General features: G+C 31.0%; 1 protein-coding gene across 1 annotated transcript in view; it reads left to right on the plus strand.

Moving 5' to 3' along the window:
* The window catches only part of DACH1 (dachshund family transcription factor 1), a gene marked incomplete at its 5' end in the record, with an annotated part of 484,059 nt that overhangs the window by 362,576 nt on the left and 104,975 nt on the right, over nucleotides 1-16,508 (plus strand). The window contains 2 exons of the mRNA XM_044669366.1: nucleotides 5,719-5,874; nucleotides 6,373-6,545. Coding sequence (XP_044525301.1) covers nucleotides 5,719-5,874; nucleotides 6,373-6,545 — 329 coding nt within the window. The remainder of the gene's footprint in view (nucleotides 1-5,718; nucleotides 5,875-6,372; nucleotides 6,546-16,508) is intronic.

Here is a 16,508-nt window from a genome sequence, read left to right on the forward strand (position 1 = left end):
CCAACATCATTTTGTGCTTCTACTATATAGTTAGCAGTAGACACCTCCAATCTTAGGACTAAATAACAATAATAGCTGGAGTTTGTGCAGGTGTTTAATAACATAAAAGAAAAGCTAAAATATTCTTACTCAATTTACATATCTGTAGATTGCATTGTATTATGATACAGAACCCAAAAGTTTAGCTATTATTATTCACTTCCAAATATTTAATCTCCATTCTATAAACATATTATTAGTGTATATATTGTTGGTTCTAATATGTGTCTTTATGATGACAATGAATTAGAAGATATTATTCATTTCAATGGTAGTTATAGATAAGAGTCATTTTGATAGGACCAAGATTTGTATGTCTGGTAAGGCTCCCACAGGAAATTATTCCATTTTCTTATGCCATGAATATTTTATTTGTTCATTGCAATTATAGTCAGAGCTTAAGTTCAAATACCAGCTCTCCTCCTTACTGGCCTTCATGGGCAAGTCATCTTTCTTCTCTGGACTTCTTAAAAACTTTTTTCTTAGATATTCTGTAAAACTAAAAGTTTGGACTATATGACATCTATGACATCTAAGTTATCTTTTAGCTCTAAATTTATGGACGCAGCAAAAAAAATTGACTGATATTGAATGGCTATTGGAATAGAAGGGTGGAATTTTAATATACTTGGGGTAGTCAAATAGTTTATGATTTTCCAGAAGCACTTGTGATTCTATTTTAAAAAGAGATTAATTCAAACAACCAGTTATTAGAGTTGACAAAGGGTAAGCAGGATCCTAATTAATGAAGGTAGTCATTGTACTTTCCTGCTGTAGGCATTAGCTCCTAATGATTTTTAGCCAAAAACCAAAACAAAAGAAAACTTTATGAGGGTGGGATATTTTGTATCCAGATAAAACTCTTTTTTCTAAAGTTTAACTGAAGCCTAAAAATAAAGATACCAGTAATGTCATAAGGACAACCCAATGCTTCTGTGTCAAAATTAAAATACTGCAAAGACCCAGAAAGAATTAATTTAAATAACAAGGAACTATAGTTTGGATCAAACAAGACCTCATAGCTTCTACTAAAAACCAGAGGAAATCTTGGAATATTATCTTTTAAAAGTTAAAAAATAATGTAGGCTTGTAAGCAAGAATAACATTCTCCTAAAACTGAGTATAAGAAAATTGCATCTTTATTGAAATATAAGACTTCTAATAATTTTTTATGAAAATAAGTGTTAATTTGTAACTTTGAAATAAAAAACTAAGGAAAAAAACACAGGGAAGTTAATTTATTTGAGCAAGTGGAAGGCACTGTATGATCATATAATGCTAACATTTTAATAATAGAACCTTAATGTCTTTAGAAGATATTGAAAGGTGTTTTTTTAAAGGTAGACATCTTGAAGGTGGATTGATTCTTTTCTGAGGATTTTAACAAAGGAAATAGAAAGGAGACCAAAAGGAGGAATACACTAGGGCAGAAAGAAAGTTATTGAACTTATTGTTTCTTAAATATGGGGTCTGTAAGGAGAATATGCAAATGTACAAATGGGGAGCAGGAGTGAGATTACAAGGTCTTCACCCTTTTGTGAAAGAGACAATAGATACTTGAATGAAAATATGGACAGATGACAGTTTTTATAAAATATACCAAACTAAACAGGTTTGCAAGTCCTAATAGGAATGCTAATGTGTGAGGAAATAGTTACTAGCAAAACAAGCTTCCAGATAGAGAATTGATAAGGAAGGGAAGAAACAGAGATCAAGAACATTCCTCAGATTCCCTCAGGCAATGAGAAATGACTGAGCAAATTGTGAGAAATGAATGTAATGGAATGTTATTGAATGTAAAGAAATTATAAAAGAGACAATTTCAGAAAATCCAAGGTGATATGAAATGACTCATATGGAATCATAAGAACAATTTACTCAAGGACAAAAGCACTGTAAAGAAACAGAACTGTGGAGACCTTAAGAATTCTCATCAAATAAAGACTATGTCTTCAGAGGACTTATGATGAAGCATGTGTCAAGACAAGATGATGAAACAAGATGAATAAATGAACTTTTTTAAAATTGTAGCCATTATATGGATTCATTTTGTTGGCCATGCTTTTTTTGTGACAAGAATTTTCCTGCCTTTTTCTCAGTTTATATAGGAAGAAGAAAAGGGATTTTAGCAATAATGATATAAATAAAAAGGCTTCTGCAACATTTTTAAATGCACGGAAGAAAATAGAAGGATGTTAAGGAAGCACAGGTGAAAAGGACATGTGAAAATATCATAGGTGGTTTATTATTCTTTAGAAGAATAATGAGAAATTTTGAAATTAAGATTCATAGTTTCATAGCCTTATGTATGTACGAAAATAATTTTTTGCTTTTTAAATTTAGTATAAAAATAAAATAAAAAACAAGGCAAAAATGAGGAATTAGCCTAATTTTAAAAAGTAAATCTACTGTCATTATATACGATTTAGAGTAGGGCTTGGGAAGAGATATTTCTAAATGAAGAGATTAGCATTTAGTCAAACAAGTATCAATTAGGTAACTTCTATGTAATCAGCACTTGCTAGGGACTGGGATGGGAATATAATGACCAAAAGGAAATAGTCTTGCTTACTTTCAAGGAACTTACTTTCTATCTGGGGCACATGTATGCATATATAAGTATACGCAAAATATATTCAAAATAAACAAAACTTATTTTTAAGGATGGGAGAGGCACTAGAAGTCAGGAAATGCCTTGTGAAGCAAGGTATACTTGAAATAATCTTGGAAGGAAACTGTAAGTATTCTAAAATGCAAAGATGAGGAAAGAATACATTCTGGGTATAGCCTGTGCAAAGACATGGAGCTAGGAGTTTGAAGATCTGGCATGATGTGTTAGAATCCATTAGAAGGTCAGTTTAAATTGTAGAGAGCATAAAGAGGTATAGTGTATAGTATTGCTCAAAAGGGAAGTTCAAAACAGTTTGTGAAGGAATTCAAATGACCAAGAAGTTTGTATTTGACCATAGAAATAGTAGGTTTTAATGAGTGACAGGCAAATCTATGCTCTAGGAATAACACTTTAGAAAAGATAGATTAGAGAGAGGAGATATTTGAGGCAGGAAGACCAATTGGGAAACATTTGCAGTTACCCAGCTATGAGGTGAGAGGGATTTGGACTAGGGAGATAGACCTCATAGTGTAGGAAAAGGGTGGTAAAGATAAGATTTATAAGATCTGCAGCTACTTACATGAAGTGCTGCAAAGTGAAGTGAATAGAACCAGGAAGAACACTGTACACAGTAACAGCAATAATATACCAAGATCAACTCTGAATGGCTTGTTATCAGAATTGCAAGAATTAAGGACAACTCCAAGGGACTCATGATAAAAAAGGCTATCTCCACTGTGATGGAAGGAGATGACAAGAGTCTGAATACATATAGAAGCATGCCATTCTTCACTTTATTTCCTCCATGAATTTTTCTCTAGTGTAAGTGATATGTGTCTTCTTTCATAATGTGACCATGGAAATTTGTATTGCACAATAACACATTTACAACCTATGTCGAATTACCTGCTGTTTTGGGGAGAGGAGGCATGGAAGAAAGGGATGAAAATGTAGATCACAAAATGTCAGAAAATGATTATAGAAAATTATGCCAATGTATAATCTGTAAAAAAATTAAAAATCTTAAAAAGATCTGCAGTGAATATTTTTTTATGTGAAAGGAAGGAGAAGGTAGAGTCAAGGATGACTGTAAACAAGATCGGATTTTAAAATCTACTTAATCCCACAATATTATCCTAATTTTGGACCTCAATTTTATTAATAGTACTCAATAAACTGAGTTGTATAGAATAGGATTTCAGTTGTATTATCTTTTGTTTTTGTTTTAATGTTATAGATTTGCCAAATGACCAGCATAGCTAAATAGCAAGTGCTTTAGAAATATATCACAAGCACTTAATAGAGACTGTTTTTGTAATTTGTGACTGAATAGCCTTGCCATCACACAATGGCATGATATTTTGTGTCCATTAAAAAAAAAACAAGAATCACTGCCAAATTAAGAAACCTAAAGTAAATCTTTAAAATTTGTAATGTTAATACTGAAATGTAGGGTGGAGTTTTGTGAGTATAGAAGAATGTACATTCACATCACAGTGCAGAATCAGGCTGTGGAAATATCTTTCAAGTGAATCATCTTAGAATTAAGCTATAAACTTTTCACAAAAGCTGTCATGGCTTCTTGTAAAATAATAAAGATGTTTTAATTGATTCCTTTCATTGTTTAATAAAATTGCTTTGTTTGATAGCTAGAGAAATCTGAATTGAGTTTTCATTACCTACTTCTGAACAATTTACACTAGGATTCATACAGTATTGAGCTAATGAGTTTGAATTTATATTGAGTTTTAACTGTCTTCATGAAGTAAATGGAAAAAATTCATGGCAATAACTAAGCATTCTTCATTAAAAACTATGTTGTACAGATTTTACAAGGCGGTTTTTAATAGAGCTAAAGGACTGAAATTGGAATTTCACCAACTTTACTGTTCTGTGTCTAATAAGAAAATATGGTTTTGAAAGGGCGAATACTTATTAGTTGAAAAGAATTTTCCAGTATATTTTAGAGGAATAAATCTTGTGTTCAGTAGCACAAGTTCTGAAATGAATTCATGTTGAAGTAGATTTAATTTGTGCTGATAGTGAAAATTAAAACACATTTAAGTATTTTTCAATAGAAAATTATGCAGTCCACTTTTAAGTCGGATATAGTTAAATTCCATCTACCATTATATGTACTTTACATGCACCTCAAATGTACTTTTGGAAATCTTTATATTGTCATGATGTAAATTCTATAAATATTTTATGTCAAAGATAAAATATAGAAACACATGTAAGCCAAAAATATTTTACTATGATCCATTACTATGACTCTTTATTACTATGTAAAAGTAACACCTTTCTAAAAAAATCTTTTCTACCATGCCCCACATTTGGGCAAGTTAACATACTATCTCAAAATTAATTTTTAAATTTACACTAAACATATTAATTCTAAAAATTTGACAATTTAATATGGATTTCAGCAATACTAGAGTAAATTTCTGCATCCTTCTAAATATAAATCATGATTAAATTTCAGTAAATAAATAAAATATCCTTTTATGATTAAAATAATTGACCAGTGAATGACTACGTTTCTTAGATACTTTTAAATATCGACGTATTTTGTAGCAGTTTAGAGTAGCACAATAGCAAATATATAATATTTGAAATTGATATATGTCTAATTCTTTTTTATCTATTTTTTGTTTTAAATTTTAAACATCAAGATGTTCAAATATTAGTGAATAGTTAAATGTGTATTTTCCAAGTATTAAGATGCTGAAATATGAATAATTAAGGGAAATATGATTGACAAATTTTTGCTAGAGCCTTTCAACTTTTAAAAAATTAGTCCTACATATGGAGAATATAACAAATATTATCATTCAACTTGTGTCTAATTATATTGTTGCCATTACCTATCTGGAAAGTTAGAATGTTTCTTTGGATAGGGAAATTGGAAAACCAAATTGTATCTCTCATTTCACTTCATTACCCCTAAGAAATCAAATATTTTTCCATTCTCTGAATGGGTTAAATTTGTGGCCTTACTAGAAAATTTAGTCATTGCAAATTTGGAATCTTCCTGTATCCAAATAATTTATATTCATTCCCCACAGGCAGCAGTGATGGTTCTTGGGATAAGGAAAAACTTCAGTCTCCCCCCACCCAAGGATCTCAGGCCTCTGTTAACCACCCCAGCTTGCCTGGACAGCATAACCTTCCAGTTAGTCATCCTCTCAACCCTCTTCAGCAGAACCACCTTCTGCCAAATGGTACGATGGCATCTTTTAGCACTAACATTGATAGTTTTCAACAAATACAATTGTATGTCATTGTTTTGTAGTCAACATAGGTGATGAGATTCAGTGAAAATACTGCATATAAATAATTAAATGTGGTTAGTATGAATTAAAAATAAGTAACTGATTTTTAAATAAGATTTTATTAGAGTCACAAGCAAAATAAATATACCATCACACTTGGCATAAGATACCTTATACAACTATTCATGATGCAATAGAACATGACAACAATTTAACCAGTCTTAGTCACCTATTTTTCCTCCACGTGTGAATATTTCCTATTGTCCAAAGGGGGAGTAACATACTTAGAGGAGGTATGATTCTCTCTGAATTCTTTTGTTACAGCAGAATTTCTGAAGACTTCATTTTTCAATGATTTATGGTGCCAACAATTTAAAAGTTTGATCACTTAATGTTTTTATCCAAAACATAGAAGCACATATATGATAAATATTTTTTTTCTTATAGGACTGGAACTTCCTTTTATGATGATGCCCCATCCTCTAATTCCTGTCAGCCTACCTCCAGCATCTGTCACCATGGCAATGAGCCAGATGAACCATCTTAGCACCATTGCAAATATGGCGGCAGCAGCACAAGTTCAGAGCCCACCGTCAAGAGTTGAGACATCTGTTATTAAGGTAAATAGATGGGGAAGCTAAAACAATCCATCAAGAGTTCTATGTACATTTTTTCTAAATTCACGGAAAATTCTTCATGTAATTGCTATTGCTAAAAACCCAACTGTGAGTAAATGTAGAATCAGAAAGGCATTAGCAGTACTTTTCACATCATCAGTTATAAGATATGTCAATAGGATGGATCTACTTTCACATTTCAATTTTACATGTTGGTAAAGTCAAATACAAAGAAATATAACTATGTTTAGAATGTCAGATAAAGTTCCATCATAGTTTGTAATGACTAAAGTGCTCATAAATATGTTTGTTTCTTTGTGATGAGTGAGGCTTGCATATACTTAACATTCAAAGCAATTTGACAGAAGGGTTCAATTGGGTGAGAGCGTTTGGAAGAAATGAATTTAGTTTCGTGGAAGTTTATACTCATATCTAGAAGCCTTCCTGTTTTAAAACTGTCTTGTCTTGATCCATTTTTTCTACTTTTAAATGATAATATGTAGTGTCTAGTATGTGATATATGTGTTACTATATCAATGCCTTTGAAGAGTAGTAACAGTCCATTCATGGCAAGGCACCTTTATGTAACAATAATGTGAGAATACTGAATTCTTCAGTTTCTCAACACCCTATTCAGTAAGGTGACATTTACAAATAAAAGTAACTTCATATGACACTAACATTTTGTTTAATATAAATAGACTTTCTAAAAATATTTTTTTCCATTTTTTACTTTGAATTCAAACTGTGAGATAGTTTAGTACTCAAGGATATATTTGATCCAATCAATTTGCAAGTTCCCTCCAAGTGATGAAATTTGCAATCCATTCATGCTTATCCATGTTGTGAGATTCATATATGAACACTGTCATAAGTTCATCAGAGGTGGTTCACTAAAGATCCTTGAGGCTCTCCTCAATTTTTTCCTAACATCATCAAGGTATCAGTGGTATAAAATGTTGGAAGATCATTTAATCCTACTCACTGGTTTAGAAAATGGCTATTAGTATATTATATGACTATATATTCTCTTAATAAATCTTCTTTTTTGTAGCTGCAGTTAATATTAATATAAAATGGTTTGCTAATTTCCAAGCTTTAGTGCTATTTTTTTAAAAAATGCTACATTTTTATTCAGTCATTCTTTTCTCATTCTCTTTCATAAGAACTGGTGATGATTTTGGACACACACACACACACACACACACACACACACACACACACACACAACTGAGACTGTTGAAATAAAGCCAGATACAAAACCAGTGGATGTAAAGACTTTTTGACCTTTCTTTCCACAATTCACTAAATTTGTAGTTAATGAGCTATATCTTGTTATCTGTAATCTCACAAAGCACTAAAAACTTTTATGGCCCTGGAGAATATTTCATTTCCTAGTGATAAGCAATTGGAATGAAAGTGAAGTCTTATACTTACTGAATGTTATAAATAGTAAAAACTAATTTTAGGAAAAAAGAGGAACAAGAATTAGAAAAATACAAGAAAAGGATAAAAACACCTAATTAATTTTAATGTTTCTAACAGTCTTAATTTATATAGCAGGATTATTCATAATCAACATGGAGCAAATGTATCCTTTTGTAATTAAAAGCATTAAATATATGAGATTTATTTATAGGAGAACAAGTGACAAATATGAAATGTATTAAATGTGACAACAATAACCTGGGGATACCTTAGACATAAGATTGCTTTCATCACCTTTAAATTTGGATTTTAAAGGTAGACATTAATTATGGGAAGACATTTCAAATTGAACTTTTAAAAATATTTAAAATACAAGAATAGAGACAATTAAACATACATTATTTTTTACTTATTTTATCTATGTAAACATTTTAGAATTTGAATGGACCTTGGAGGCTGACCATTTAATCAGTCTCTGTTTTTCAAATGAGAAAAATTGAGGTTCAGAAAGATTAAGTAATTTGATTAAATGATTGTTATACAACTGACAAATTTTTGAGGTCATATCTTTCTGAATAAAAATCTAGTGACTTCCTATCCATCCATCCTTCCATCTATTCATCTATTGAGCCATTAATTTGTCAATTAATTCATTCAATTAATGTTTAATAAGTTCTTATTCTATTCAAAGCATTGTCCTACCTATAATAAGAAACAAAATATCCAAATTAGACTCAATTACTAGTAATATCATGGCAGGAGAGGATGTAGTAAGACATAAGTGAATAAATTATAGAGTAAGGACATAAAGGACATTCAAACAAAATGCCATATGAAGTTCAAATCAAGAGAGATCATTCTTACTTCAAGAGATCAGGAAAGCCTCAATGCAGAAGATGACCTTTCATCAGTAATATAAAGGATTTGGGGGGTACTGTAGCAGGCAGGTGAAGCAGATAAGGAGGGAGCATGGTATACGTTTCAATGTGTTGCATTAAAAAGTTCATTACAAATAACTTTTAGTTATCTCATTTAATTGCGATCAGATCCCGCTTTGCTTTACTTTGAAATAGCTGTGACAATGACTTTTCTTCTGCTACTGGAAAATTTTAAATTTGTCTATGCCCATTTCATCAAAGATACTAGTTTTATTTCACCTTCATTTTTTATTTTTAATTAACACACATTGGTGGCAGTTATTTTTAGAAAGTTTCCCAGGACTTATGAATATTTTTGGTCAAAATAACTTCTGAATGCATCTGGTAAACTTGCAATTTATATTGCCATGTGGAAGAAGTAGCAACCATTGAAATCATAGATCTTTTGAAATAAGATCCTACTGCAATGTCATATCTAGATGGAGATAGCAAATGATGTGATGAGAAGAAACATATTAGCATCGTATCGATATTTGTATATCATAGATCTTTATATTTAGATATTTGACTGATTTCTACATCATTTCGATGTAACTTGGGAAAAGTATTAGACTTCTTCAGTTAGCGTATAGAATAGAGTTAGAAGGTTGTTAATTGCAGTTCCTTTATCTAAAGTCACTCAGGCTATAACTAGAAAAACCTAGACTTTGAAATCACAAATCACGTTCAATGTTTTCAGATCCAGTTTCCTTTTTGCTATACCACACTGCTTTGTCTCAGAAGATAGAATTAGAAACAATGGGTCAATAGATAGAAGTTGTAAATAAGCACATTTAGGGGGAAAATTTTCTAAAATTAGAGCTATTGAAATGTTTGTTGACTGACTCAGGAAGGTAATGATTTCCCCCAGACTTGAGGTCTTTAATCCAAGACTGTATAACTCAAATAACAGGTATATTGTAAATAAGATTTTGCCTTTGGGCTCCTTATAATCCAGAAATTCTACTATTATGTGAAATATTTATAGTGATAACAGAAAAAATATATTTCAAAATTCTTTGAAATCAAAGTGAAAAATTAACATTGCTCACATATTTCTAAATGAGCTTAGTTCTGGAGATTTATTCAAGTCAGCTTTTAAACTGGCTTTCTAAAGACCACACAAATTAAACTCTCAATTCAGTGGGACAAAGTACTATACTTCTGGTAGCATTGTACTACATTTTCTTGTGAGATGATTATAAAACACAATTCAATCAATATGTTATGTGGCCTGATAAAAGAATGATTTAATAATGCTTTTTGTATAATTTATATTGAACAGAACAACTTTTGACAAAATATTAAACAGCTCATATGACATCCTACGAGATAACCCAAAGTCAAAAGTAAAAATACTATTAGAAAAAATTCTAAATCAGCAATAATGCTAATTATAGAAATAAAATCCATACATGAAATCCAAGTAAGCATTTATACTACATTCTTTGTTAACCACATTCTTCTTGAAGGACTTTTTTCATTATCCATCATAGAAGAAATGCTACAGATTATAGTTTGAATTCTAGAAAGACTGTGATTTTTCCTCATTTAATAGATTCATCCAGGTGAGCCTATGAATTTTTTTTGAAAGATCAAATCATAATGGCTTATCCTTTCTAGCATTTAGATTGACTATTTTCAAATTTAGAAGTGATAGCTCTATCATTTAAGATAAAAAAGCTATCATGGAGTTGGCCTGTTTCCATAATGTGTTTTTTACCTAGCATTCACACCAGCATAGAAAAATACATGTCCAAAGTGTGTTTTGCCACTATAAAGCATACTAGGAAAATGCAGCATAAGTTAATGCTCAGCTCAATTTCCCCATACATCCTAGGGGGATTTATATACACACACTCAGAGTTGAAGGAAATCCCTATTTTCTTTTCCTCACTACTCTCAACATCCTCCCTGTATGAATGGATTTAGTTCATCCATAGCTTCACACCAGATTCATACCTTAGAAGGCACATATTCTTCAAAGGAAGCATGTAACTCTAGAAATCACTGGTGACTATGGAATTATGATAGCTCTCAACAAGCAGCAGGAAGCCTTTAGATAGCCACTCCGAAAATAATAATTTTACCATTTAGTCATCCTTTCTACTTTGCTTATTCACTGACTGCAAACACAGAAGTCTTACTAACCCATATTTATCTGTGTAAAATGAAATATTCTTTGATCCTGCTCTGATAGTAAGAACTACAAGAAAGAAGTCTGTAGGCTCCTACTTTTTTTTTTTTAAGACTAACTTATCACCTTAGATTCAATATGGTGTATTGGTTTCAAGTCAGAAGAGTAGTAAGAGTTAAGCAATGGGGCTTAAGTGACTTGCCCAGAATCGCACAGCTAAGATGTGTCTGAGGCCAGATTTGAACCCGGGAACTCCCATCTCTAGACCTGGCTTTCAATCCACTGAGCCACCTAGCTGCTCCCAGCTCATACTATTTTTATTATTTATATGTATATGTTGTTGTAACCTAGTAGCCATCGATATTTGTAGTATAATCAAATCTGCTTTTTAATTTTATCTAAATTTTTATTTATTTAATTTAATTTAATAATATAATTCAATAATTTAATTTCTATATATAATGTTTATAGTATGTAAATAATATACATTTATAAAATAAATTTATAATAGTTTTATAATAATAAATTTAATAAATTTATTTAAATTTAATTTAATTAAAAAAGAAAAGAAATTCTCTTACAATAAGATAACTGATGAAAGCACAGTTGCCTCCCTTATTTCAAAACTTTTCTGGTGTCCTTCATTTTTCAGAAAATAGGGCTGGCTCCTTTTTAAAATTTCATAGCTTTATTCCATATTGATAAAAATATAATAACCTGAACTCTCTTGTGGTACAGAAAATTTCTCCTTTAATCACAAAATATTCACTTAAAAGTTCATTTCCAGGAAAAATGGTTCCCCCTACGTTCATATCATCCTTTAGCTTTATCTTGATGTTTGTTGTTTTTGTTTTTATAACACAGGAACAATTTGATGAGTAGTCATCTGGGTGTCCAACCTCTGTCCCTCACCACTTTATTAAAAGAAAGGGATATAATGATGAAAATGTTCGGTATTTCCCATTCATAACTTACATAGTTTATTAATGAGCATGGCTCATGGAGCTGGACTTTCAGAAGATACTTGAAGTATTAGAGATCTCATCTAACATGTTATGTACCTACAAACTTAAAATTCTTTAAATTGCACAACTAAGTCACCTAATCTATTAGTTCAAAATTATATAAAAATAATTGTATAAAAACTTAAAATTAAGGCAACCACTTGTAAGACATTTCAACTCTCATATTTCATTTAATTTGAATCCCTACAAATGAAAAGAAGTATGAAATGAGTGAAAAGAGTTTACAAGAGTAACAGATAAAGTTTACTTTTTAAAGTCCTGTGAGGAAAGACTGAAGAAATTATGAGCATTTATTGTGAGAATATGCCCTATTTTTTTTTCTGATTCTAATCAGTAAATTAGCAAGTATTTCTTAAGCACTAAGTGATGTGAGTTTCTGAGAGACATACATTTACAAAAATGTACGTTAGACATACATTTACAAAAATGAAACAAACCCTGTCCTCAAGGAACTTTCATTGTACTGAGAGGATATACCATTTCCAAGACAGTGGTCAGCTAGGTTGCTCCATGGATAAAACTCAAGGCCTGAAATCAGGAAGACCTAAGTTCAAATCCAGCCTCTGACACTTGCTAGCTAAGTGACCTTGGGCAAGTCACTTAGCCTCTAATTGCCTCAGTTTCTTCATATGTAAAATGAACTGGAGAAAGAAATAGGAAGCCATTCCAGTATCTTTGCCAAGAAAATCCCAAAGAGTTTGTAACAACTGAACAACAATGATCTGCATTGTTTTGTGAGAGGGGCAGCAAAGTCAGTGTCACTGGATCACAGAGTACATGGAGGCGAGTGAGGTATAAAAAGATGAGAAAGGTAGAAAAGGAAGCAAGGTTGTGAATAATATTAATGCCAAACAGGTTAGGTTTTTTGTTTGCTTGTTTGTTTTCTTGCTTTGTGTTTTTTTTTTCTGGGAGTAACAGGGAGCCACCACAGTATATTGAACAGGTAGGCAAACATAGTCATGCCCGTGCTTAGGAAGATCAGCTTGACAATGAGCAGTCTATTGAAGTAGTCCAGGTTTCTTGAGCATACCTTGAACCAAGGTAATAGCAATATCAGAGAAGAGAAATGGGTAATTATCTATCTATCTATCTATCTATCTATCTATCTATCTATCTACCTATCTATCTATCTACCTATATCTATATCTATATGTGAGAGATGTTAATGTGATAGGATCAAAAGGATTTGGCAATAGATTAGATTTGGGAGGGCCAGAGAGAGGAATAGAAGATGACAAATACATTGTGGTCCTTGATGACTAACTGGGTAGTTAATAGGTAAGTAGATAGAGAACTTGTCTAAAACAAATACAAAGTAATTTAAAATGGGCATTAAGTTTGAAAGAGATGGGGGAGGGGATGCAGCACTTTAGCTTCACCTCAGAAGAAATTAGAGATTCTTTAAAGTTATGACACTTTTCCTAATTTTTAAAAATTTAGAATAATTTCCCTTTGAAACATGTCAGATAATAATCATAAAGACTATCTTCATTACACCTAAATATAACTTTCTTCTTTTATTCTTCTAAGACTATTAGTTTTTTACCTCTTTTTTGATGAGAACATATTAATCTTGAATTTCATTTGTTATTTGTGACGAGTTTTGATAAAGATGGAAAATTGTCAGAGATTGTGCTTTATTGATTTGTTGATTTATGATACAACACCATAGTGAAGTATGTTCAAGTGTTGAATTAAATATGCTTCTGCCTATGTCCTTCAAATTCATTTTTGGGGTTAAAGTCAATTGTGCAGATGAACTGATATTTTATGTCATTTTAAAATATTTTTTAACTGAACTGATCCATTTTATATCATTTCCTCCATAGACAACATCCTGCTTTTTCTTATTATGCTCAAATAAAACTCATTACTGTTTTGTTTCAGTAATAATTATGATATTCTCTTCTGAGCAATCATTTGCTGTCTCCATTATTCTTCATCTTATACTATATTCAGTAAAGGCAAGCATATAAATATTATAAAAGAATTAAGCTGTTGAAATAAATTAATTTATTGTGCAACAATGTATTCAAATTTTATTTGCTTGCCAGTTTTCACTTTAATGAAATTCTTCAAAAGAACAATGAATCATGTTTCAAAAATTGAAATTATACATTAAGTGAAATAACTAAATGTTCTGTTATCCAATTTATAGACAGTTCCTATTGAATATGTAGGCTCTTAAATCCTTAACAATTTGCATGTGTTTAAAACACTTGGTTGAAAATAATTTTATTTGTATTCTTTGCCTCTTAAAAAAAGTAATGATGAGTAAAATAAAATAAGCCTAAAATCATATTAATTACTACAATATTTAGCAGTATTACAGCCTGAAAAAATCAAATAATAACACTACTTATTATTTAATTTTCATATTAATATATCTTGTTATAACCCTCATTCAAGTATTATTATGGTTAATTTTCTATTATTTTTATATGATCATTAAAAATATAGAAAACAGTAAAGGTCAACTTTGATTTGAGTATATGTATTGATTAGCCAGGCATCTTATAAATTTATATGGAAAATATTTTAAAATATCAGCTAATGGATTTTCAGTAGCATAATTGTTGCCACTGGGGGTGGTCCAAGAAAGATTAGGTTGGATGTGAAGAGTTAAATACTTCCGAAGTAACATCAGATTTTCATTCCTTCCATTAGCATTGCTACAAAATGTATTATGACAGGAAATCCGGACTTGCAATGAAAGACTTTAAAGGAAATTGATCTGTTTCAAGAATGCACGTTCTCTTTGTAGAACTAAACATAGAAAAAGCTACGAAGATTTCTTATATAAATACTTATTGATACTTTTTTTAAAGTTCTTAAAATGAAAAAAACTAGTAATAATTAGTTTTAGGAAAAGGATGTTTTATATAACATTATATATGGAAAGTTCTCATAATAGAATTATACTGAGAGATCTACCACTGCTGCCATAAATGGCTCATGATTTGGAAATATGTGATTATAATTTTGATAAGGGTAAGAACATACACATATGCATATGTGTACATAAACTTTCACTTACTACTCTGTAAGTTAAGTGGAAAAGAGAAGGCTATTATTAGTTAACATTAGAGTTCCTACCCCCTTCCAGCATGGCTAAGTATTTAAAATATTCAAGGAATTCATGATAGCACCTTTAAAATGTTTTAGAGCATATATTTAGCTACTTAGCTACCTATTCCTAAGCTATAGCTTGTTTTAGCATTGATCTGCAAAGAAATATCAGGGATCAAGATATATCCTTCAAAAGGTATCAATATTTAAAATAAAATATTATTAGAATAGCATCCTGACTTATGAGTTAAAAAAAATCAGAATTCATTTAACTTCTAGTGAATAACTTCAGCTATCAATGCAGACAAGCCTCTTCTCTCCAACTTTAGGCTTATTTAAACAGTTGCTTAGGTCACTGATAGATTAAAAGACTTTTTTTAGACCCTATGTGTGTAAGATGGAACTAGAAAGAAGGACTTTTGTAGTCTGAGGCTATTTTCCTATTCCCTGTGTCACATTGTCTTTCAAGACCACTGCTGGCCTAGGTTTGTAAAGGAACTCTACTGGACGTGTATTTGTGGGGGAGGGCGCTGTTTGTAGCAGGGTGTAGGTGGATGTATATACTTATATAATGTCCTTAATGCATGTGATTATTCTCTTGACAGTCACTGTCTATTTGGTCAAGAATAGATGAAATTAATTTTGTCAATACCTTTTTAAAATCTGTATACACATAGGAAGTTTGTTTTGTGTGTGTGTGTGTCTGAAAACTGTTGGAATTGACTTAATAAGTTCAAACCTGTGTATCAGAGTCATGGTGAGATAAAGGCAAATCCTTTGTTAAAAAATATTGAAGCAATTTTCATTTTTTAGTATTATTATAAGCTGAAGTGCTGTACATCTTTTTTGTAAAGATGTGATTTCTCTCCGAATCCATATATTAGTTTGTTTCCTAAAATTTTAGGTCATTTATTTGCATTGTGCACTAATGAACATCAGCTTTTTAGGAGCCTAGCATGCTTGATTTATTTAGTTGGGAAAACTAAATGAGAATGCATCCATTTTTCACATGCTATCCAGAACAGTTTTTTAAATAGTTGAATCTGAAACTAGCACAGTTAGATAACTTTTTTTCTTTTAATAACCCTTTACTTTCTTTTTTTATCCCTCATTTGACTTTTTTTAAATTCAATTTTCCTAGAGATTACTTCCTAGTCAATTACTGTAGTGTGACTAAAAAGTAAATGTTTCGGGTTAGTCAGTGAGTCAATGATCACATATTAAACACTTTTTAAGTGTCAGACCCTGTGCTAAACAATGGGGCTATAAAAAGATACCAAAGGCAATCTCTGCCCTTTTAAGAGTTCACAATCTAAAGGGGAAATTGACAAATAAACAAATATGTAAAAATAAGTTATATATAGGATAAGAAGAAAATAAGAGAAGAAAT

Source organism: Gracilinanus agilis, chromosome 3 (assembly GCF_016433145.1).
Source record: "Gracilinanus agilis isolate LMUSP501 chromosome 3, AgileGrace, whole genome shotgun sequence".
In the NCBI taxonomy this organism is placed as follows: Eukaryota; Metazoa; Chordata; class Mammalia; order Didelphimorphia; family Didelphidae; genus Gracilinanus; species Gracilinanus agilis.